Genomic DNA, 8,136 nt, shown 5'->3' with positions numbered 1-8,136 from the left:
CGTTATAAGAATTACACATTTGAATTTGAAAATTTGAAAATGTTTTTTACTTATATTACCTTAGCTAGATAGTAAGAAAGTATTTAACGTCTTCCTCGGAAATCACAAATTAGATGCGTTGCTCATAGTTGTCCTTCTTAATACCTAACACTTTCATAAGGAGTTAGTTTACTAGCACTTTTTACCACCGAGGCATTGAAAAAGTTCAACACATTTGAACGAGCTTTATAACATATCTGCTTCAATTTTCTGCTATTACAAAAAGTTCTATGAAAAGGAAACATTGTTCGTCGTTTTATATCGTGACATAACAAATAAACCATAACGCACAGCTAATTTACATCAAATAAATGTGTTAAATCTTCTCGGATCCATCGGCTTTTTGATGGAGTCAATTATACCTCTTTCTATTTTCCATTATCATTATCCTATCTCTTTGCTTAAACTAGGAATTCTTGCTCATGATTTTATACTTTATCTTCTATCGTCTTGTTACAGTATCAACCATATGCGTCTGTAGATCTCGCTGTCACGTTGTGGCTTCATTTAAACGTTTGCATTTCATAGCGATTATGATTGACGAACGACATGGCCAATTCTTTTCATTAAAAAATAGAAGCAGTCGTTATGCGTTTCGCTCCAAAATTGTAGAGCCTATCAAAGCTTTTTGATTTTGAAACGGCGGCCAGACATCCAGTTCAAACTGTTGCAATTGCGTGGATGAAAGGTGGAGGAATATTACGATATTGTTTTCAAACTTTAGTAATACAAGCTAATAGGGATCCCGGCACTGCTTGTTTAACATGCAGTATAATTCGTTCAACATGTTCCATTCTCGTGTACGGCTTCGTTCACCTTGGCGATATTGTTGGGCACCGCAGTTCCATTCATTTTTGCCGGTGATCCTTGTTTGATCGGCGTCAACGTACTATTCGGGGTTGGCTCGATGGACGTGCTACTATTGCTTGCACGACCGGCACCAACCCGCTGTTGCTGCTGCTGCTGTTGCCGACCGTGATAGAGATCGTCGTCGCTGGAACTCTCGCTGGCCGTAACGTGATTGTTGAGCGGCTGGTTTAGCAGCACCTTCTGGCCATTGGTGAGATAGCTGTCCAGCTTGCCGACTGCAGCGAGGATCAGACCCATGAAGGGTGGTGACGGTTTGAGGGGTCGCGAAAGATACTCGGGGTGGAACTGGACAGCCACATAGTACGGATGGTCGGCAAGTTCGACGATTTCCATACGCTCCTTCTCGGAATCGTGCCCAACAAAACGCATTCCCCGTGCCTCGAGCTTTGCCACGTACTCCGGGTTCACCTCGTACCGGTGACGATGTCTTTCTTCAATTTGTGTTTTGTTGCCGTATAGTTTTCCTGTGATAAGAAAGGTTTGCAAAATGTACTTCAAGCAGTCGCCTGAAATTTATAACAACTTACTTATTTTACTGTCTTCTTTGAAGATGGTGGTTCGCTTGCCGAGTCGCATCGTTCCTCCTAACATGCCGGTATGATGTTCGGGCATATCGATCACCAATGGAAATTCCGTATCTGGATCGGCTTCGGTCGTATTGGCATCCTGTGGAGCAAAGAACGGGTTAACCTAAATGCAAATTTCTTCTGGGAGGTTTAGAAAACGACTATTTGTTAGACTCATTTCAATACTATTCGATGGTTTGATCCCAGTACCTAATTGGTAATTGGTAATCAATAATTTATTATAACGGTATATATAATTGACAAAAAACCCACATTTTCCAGCAATCTACGTAAATTAATCATTCAACTTTTTTTGGATTTAATTTTAACATTTCGTTTATACTAAATATTTAACGATGCATGATTTTATAACAAACGGAAGAACGTAACATGAACAATAGTCAACCATTATGGTATTTTCTAGTTACTGTAAACATACTGAAGTACATTTTTCTAGTAACTGTAAACAATACAAATACTTTTAAAGTGCTAAATAGTGTTTTGGCATTATACTATTTAAGCATGTATGTTTGTGGAAAAATACACAATGTTTACATGTGATCTTAAAAGTAATGTAAGACACATTTTGTTATCAATTAGCAAATAAGCTGAGAGGCCATATCGCCAAACAAACACTGTTGTGGAGGTGGTCGTATTTTGTTTTTGCATTCATTGGTAAAACGTACCCTATCCAAGTGCTAACTACCAGATCCCTTTGAAAATCTTGCGTGATACTCCAACTAGCACAAGCAACTGCATCCTCAACTTACCTTCATCGAAAGCACATTCCGTGCAAACTCTATGACGGCCGCCTGCAACCCAAGACAGATGCCGAGCAGGGGCTTATTATTCTCACGACTCCACTGGCACGCACGGATCTTGCCTTCCATGCCGCGTGATCCAAAACCGCCGGGCACGATAACGCCACTGTAGAAGATAAAGAAAAATTAGCTCTTCCTGCTGACTGGAGCTACTTGCTTCCGAAGGGCACTTACTGGCTGTTGGTCAACGAATGCCACGCTTCATAATAGAGGTGAGGGTTTTCGCCCTTCGTTTGGCGCTCCAGATTACACGCATCAATAAATTTTAGGTTCAGCTTATAACCGGCCGCAATGGACGCATGCATGAGCGCCTTCGCGACGGACGCATACGAGTCTTCCAGCTTCGTGTACTTTCCTACCAGTGCGATGTTCACCTTTTTATAAACGTTCTCTACCCGCTCGGCCAGATCGCGCCACGATTGCATGAACTCTGGTGGTCTGGGAGAGGGCAGATTCAACTGCAGGCGCTCGTTCAGGATGTCGATCACGCCGGCCTGCTCCATCAGCAGCGGCACATGATAGATCGACGACAGGTCGTGTATGCAGATCACCTGTTCCGGTGCCACGTGGCAAAAGTTACTAATCTTGTCCTTCACTTCATCACCGATCGGATGCTCCGAGCGGCATACGATCAGATCTGGACTCAGTCCGAGGCCCCGCAGTTCGCGTACGCTGGCTTGGGTGGGCTTCGTTTTTGGTTCACCGGTTGCACGTGGTGCCGGGACGAGCGATACGTGCGCCACGCAAAAATTTTCCTTCTTCACGCGAAACTGAAACTGCCGGAAGGCTTCAACGAATGGCATTCCCTCGATATCACCGATCGTTCCGCCCAGCTCGACGATGCACACTTCCGGTTGAACGTTCTGCTTGACCGGTTGCTTAGCAACCCGCTCAACCCATTCCTGGATTGCATCCGTAATGTGTGGTACCACTGAAGAAAGCACAAACACACAAAACAACATCATTCATCCGAAGCTAAACAACGTCACTCACTAATGATCCTTACCTTGAACTGTTTTTCCAAGGTAATCTCCGACACGCTCCCTATCGATGACCGTTTTATAAATCTTTCCGGTCGTTATGTTGTTGTCTCTGTGCAGCACTATGTCCAGGAAGCGTTCGTAGTTCCCCAAATCAAGATCGACCTCGCCGCCATCGTCGAGCACGAATACTTCACCTAAAACAGCGAAACATATGAGAGCTCAGATATGGGAAGATGGGGAGCAATGGCCCATAAGGACAGAGAATATTTTTGGCTTGAATAATCAGCAATTAAAAAAAAATATATATGAGGAAACCGATTTGGCTCGAATATTACAAAGCGTCCTGATGTTAAAAATGTCTCGAAACAACAAACCAAATGTCTCCAATTCCTTTCAAAGGAACTTTTACAGAACCGGATATATCGAACCTAAAGGTTGAAAAGAGAAGGGTGCTGCAGTGTATTCTCTTAACAGTTTGGTTTAAAAATAAACTATTCCCTTATTTTGCGAGCCCGAGACGATTTGCTCGGTGTTTTTTTCTTTTTCAGCGTTCGGTCGTAGCAAACGGCATGCATAACCTTCACCGCCGTCATCGTATGTGTTGCAATTATTTGACCGCACAAATTTACGACCGATTCGTCGGGTGTTTGTGTGACGAGTGTCGTTTTCTTACCGTGCTCGTAAGGTGAAAATGTCCCCGCATCAATATTGATGTACGGATCGATCTTGATCGATGTGATACCGATGCCGCACGCGTTCAGAAGCGTACCGAATGAACTGGCAATAACACCCTTGCCGACGCCGCTAATCACGCCACCGGTCACAAGAATGTATTTCATGGCTTTTTTCGCTTCCTCGCGTTTGCTACTGGTTCAGGCAAAATTAGCACCTTCGCTCGCTGTCCCCGTTGCTTATGGTTTGTGATTAGGTTTGCTGAAAGAAACAGGTAAAAAAGAGTCCAGCTGTTGACGCACAAAATCAAACAGGTTTGGGCCGTCCTACGATCTTGAACGTTTGTCGAATGGCGATTCAACTTACGGCTTCTTCTTACAGCTGCAACGAACTAGGAGTTCTTGTGCGAAAAACTGTCGGATGCACCTTGCGTTGGCAAAATAATCTTTCGGTCTTCGTCGCCACTCAAGCACATGTACACGCGCTGCTAGACGGCCTCGTGTTCAATTAATGAGATATTTGTTTCTACTTAGCGTTAACTGTTTGTAAACAAACAGCCACAACCACCCCGCCAACACAATGCGCTTTTCCGAGCCCTTTAAATTATAAAAAAAAAACAAAGAAAGGAAGTGCCCTTGCAGTGACGTCGAGCCGGATCGGAAATGTGCTCTTCACTTGATCGCCTTAAAATCCAAGTTGAAGTACTATCCGATAGCCGCGATTAAATCATTCGGAGATTCACACCACGGTCCCGTATGAAACAAACTGAATGCGGATCAGAAATACAATTTTCTTGCACCGTTTTTTGCGCACACAATAATTAGCTACGACGGAATTCCGACTTTGCACGCGGTTTGGCCTGATGATTTTGTTTGCGGAACCGCAATTGTGGACAGTTGTCAGTTGCAAACCGTCAGGTGTTGGCGCGCATTTGGATGTGTTTGTGCGAAATGTTTTGTTGTGGTAGCATTTTCACCGGGTTTCAATGTTTACATTTTATTAAAATCCTTTTACGCAGGAGCTATGATAAACTTGATCTTTTCAATGCTTCGTTAGGTAATACTGTTCCTTTTGTGTATTGAAAATACTACATCACAAAAAGCAATGAATAAATACAAAACATCGACTGAAAATATTCCGTAAGCACCAACTTACCGATCCGCATTGAACTCTTCAACTGGTAGTGTAAACTAGGGCCAAAATTCACGGAATTTTGACATTTGAACAGCAGATCTGTCAACTGCGAACACACGAAAAGAAAGAAGTGGAAAACGTAGCAAACAAGGTAGAAAAGATCTGCAAGCATTTCGTCATTACCTCCTTGTCAGGAGGAACGTTTTACGAAGGTCCAGAATCAGTTTCCTGCCGTAGGATAACGTAACATCGGGCACAGTCCTTCGGATACCGAACGCGTTAAACGTTTTCCCATAACAACAGCGTAATGTCTGGAGTGAACGTATCACGCAACGAGGTGGTGCAGTTCGTACTGCGGATCTCGCTGTTATCAATCGTCACCTACTACTCTGCGAAATGGTTGATCCGGAATTTGGATCCGTCCAACAAAACCAAAAAGAAAGCCATCGAGCATGCGGAGGATATTCTGAAGAAGTAAGTAGTGCAAAGTCCAAACCAGTCCCGGGTGCCCTGTTTACGCTTGCATACCAAATGAGCACGTTCCGCCGAGGCGCCACTTTGCTCTGGGTCGTGCACTGTTTTCTGCAGGTTTTGTGAATGGCGGTAGATTTACCGGCAAACAGTTGCTATTTTTACAGCGACAAGAGGTTACGATGGATGTTGGCGCTAGCCTCTTGCACCGTTATATAACTTCGCGTTGTTAACACGGCTGCTATGCAGACAAGAGTTCAGAAGGTTTCGGAGATACCTTTGCACTATGCACCATGTGTCGAATGATGATTAATGTTTCTTTTTTAATGTTATTTGCAACCTGACGCTACTTTTGTTCCACTTTAGGTTGAGTCCCACACTCAAAAAATCTGCTGTACAGAACCTAAACGAATACGAAATGGTTATTGCGTCCCACTTGATTGTGCCGGAGAACATTTCTGAAAGCTGGGACAGCATTGCCGGATTGGATCACGTGTGTGAGGAAATCAAGGAGAGTCTCGTGTTTCCCGTGTGCCACCGTGACATGTTTGCCGGATCGGCGCTCTATCAACCACCGAAAGGAGTGTTACTTTATGGTCCACCTGGTAAGGACGTTACTTCTCACTGCGTATGTCGACAAAACATTGATAAAATTTCACTATTTGATAGGTTGTGGCAAAACGCTAATCGCCAAGGCAACGGCAAAGGAGGCTGGTATGCGCTTCATTAATCTGGACGTCGCGATGCTGACGGACAAGTGGTATGGTGAGTCGCAGAAGCTCGCGTCGGCTGTGTTCTCGCTGGCGGTAAAAATTCAACCATGCATCATCTTCATCGATGAGATCGATTCGTTCCTTCGCGCGCGTAACTCTTCCGATCACGAAGCCACGGCTATGATGAAAACGCAGTTTATGATGCTTTGGGACGGCCTTAATACCGAATCCGATTCGACCGTAATCGTCATGGGGGCCACCAATCGTCCGCAGGATCTTGACAAAGCTATTCTCCGTCGTATGCCAGCCCAGTTCCACATCGGCTTACCTAGTGAAGAGCAACGCCAGAAAATCCTACAACTTGTGTTGCAGAAGGAGCGGCTCTCGCCAGAGATCGATTTTGCCCAGCTGGCCCGCCTAACCAACGGTTTCTCCGGTTCGGATTTGAAGGAAATTTGCCGTAACGCGTCGGTTCACCGAGTGCGGAAAGTGATGAAGAGCAAGGAGATGATTGCAGCGGTTCAAGCGGCTGCAAACAAGGCACACGCCAATGGTACCGCTGAAGGATCCTCCAAGACGATGGCTAACGGAAATGGTGTGTTGCCGGGCGTTTCTCAAACCTTCCAGGAAATGGGTACCCCCGCCATCACAATGGAGGATCTGACGGAATCGCTGCGCGGCATGAAACACTCCAAGTACACTACAGGCGTGGTTAGTGACGCACGGATCGATTTGGATTAAGGTGCCTAGGAGATATTGCTAGTTGGCGTATGGTTATTTCCAGGTTGTTCACTAGTCTACAAGAGAAAGCAAACTACATAGAAATGAGTGTTAACAAAGAGAAGAAATTCTACATTCAAAACGAAAAAATATAAATATTCATCTTCCTCTTGCGTGATGCGTGCATAAATAGCTGGCAAGGATGTGGTAGGCCATGATGGATACTATATTTACGCAAAAGCACATAAAAATATTTGGTTTAACGTTTACTAGTAAGTTCTTGGACGCATAGTTTTATACACTTAAACACACACACACACACCCATTATCGAAAAAAGAGTCACTATTTACGAGTAAACTAAACTTCCGGATTAACAGCCTCGAATCAGTGTTTTAAGAACCATCACTTGATGTGTTTGTCACATGTAACAGGACGGAAAATGATGAAGACAAAACAAAAAGCTTAAAATGTAAATCCTAACGAGAACGGACTCGAAGGGTACGCAATATTGTATTTATCCTCCAAAGGACACGTTGAATTGTTCAAATTGTTTAAACAATCGGATGTAAGATTTACCTGGCATACACAGAGGAACCATGGATTCGCCATACACCTTCACCTAGGCGCGGTAGTTTTATTGCTTCACTGTATGTCCAGCGAACAGCTCATGGTGTATTACACGTAGGTGCATGTTACGCACATAAAAATTACCATTAAACAAAAAAAAAAAACAAAGAAAATGCACCAGTTCGATAGCTGGATAGGTTCGCTTTATAGCATTAGGCTTTTGTTTAATACTATATCGGATTCATTCACTTGACCGTTTCATCATCCCTTTTCGTTTCTTCCCCTCACTTTCATGGATTCCGTTTGGTGGCATCTTAAAATGTAGAATAATGTAATTGGATATAGTGTTTTGGTTTAAGGCTGATGAGTAAGTAGCGCGTTAAAAGTGATGCAAAACAGTGAGTTAAAATCCAGAGAAAATAAAGTGGAATATGTACACTAAAATATACGATACGATTGCTTTACTGCTTTAAATTCATTGTGAGAAAAATCATCTGCATGGACTCGTGAAAGACCATGCGCCTCCATTCAAGGAAGTATGGAAGAGTTTTTTTTTTAAATTCGATACGCGGTTTGCTT

The 8,136-nt window shown here is 43.7% G+C and overlaps 2 protein-coding genes across 3 annotated transcripts; one reads left to right on the top strand and one right to left on the bottom strand.

The window, feature by feature from the left end:
• Window positions 1-4,805, bottom strand: LOC131266058 (CTP synthase). Its single transcript, XM_058268408.1, has 7 exons — window positions 4,318-4,805; window positions 3,953-4,212; window positions 3,303-3,473; window positions 2,471-3,227; window positions 2,246-2,402; window positions 1,437-1,575; window positions 1-1,373 (listed from the first exon to the last, which is right to left on the bottom strand). Exons 2-7 carry the CDS (start codon window positions 4,116-4,118, stop codon window positions 820-822), a joined length of 1,944 nt encoding a protein of 647 aa, XP_058124391.1. The 5' UTR covers window positions 4,119-4,212; window positions 4,318-4,805; the 3' UTR covers window positions 1-819.
• A 417-nt stretch (window positions 4,806-5,222) lies between these two features.
• On the top strand, window positions 5,223-7,730 carry LOC131266065 (outer mitochondrial transmembrane helix translocase-like). 2 transcript variants are annotated; one of them, XM_058268417.1, is made up of 4 exons: window positions 5,223-5,559; window positions 5,923-6,161; window positions 6,226-6,794; window positions 6,897-7,730. In XM_058268417.1, exons 1-4 carry the CDS (start codon window positions 5,393-5,395, stop codon window positions 7,008-7,010), a joined length of 1,089 nt encoding a protein of 362 aa, XP_058124400.1. In that variant the 5' UTR covers window positions 5,223-5,392; the 3' UTR covers window positions 7,011-7,730. The 2 variants fall into 2 exon arrangements, with proteins under 2 accessions (XP_058124400.1, XP_058124399.1); XM_058268416.1 differs by having other exon boundaries at window positions 6,226-7,730.
• Window positions 7,731-8,136: the final 406 nt, after the last annotated feature.

This window comes from Anopheles coustani, chromosome 2 (genome assembly GCF_943734705.1).
Source record: "Anopheles coustani chromosome 2, idAnoCousDA_361_x.2, whole genome shotgun sequence".
Classification (NCBI taxonomy): Eukaryota; Metazoa; Arthropoda; class Insecta; order Diptera; family Culicidae; genus Anopheles; species Anopheles coustani.
The sequence above is the reverse complement of the archived record's forward strand: the minus strand, read 5'-3'. Positions and strand labels throughout refer to the sequence as shown.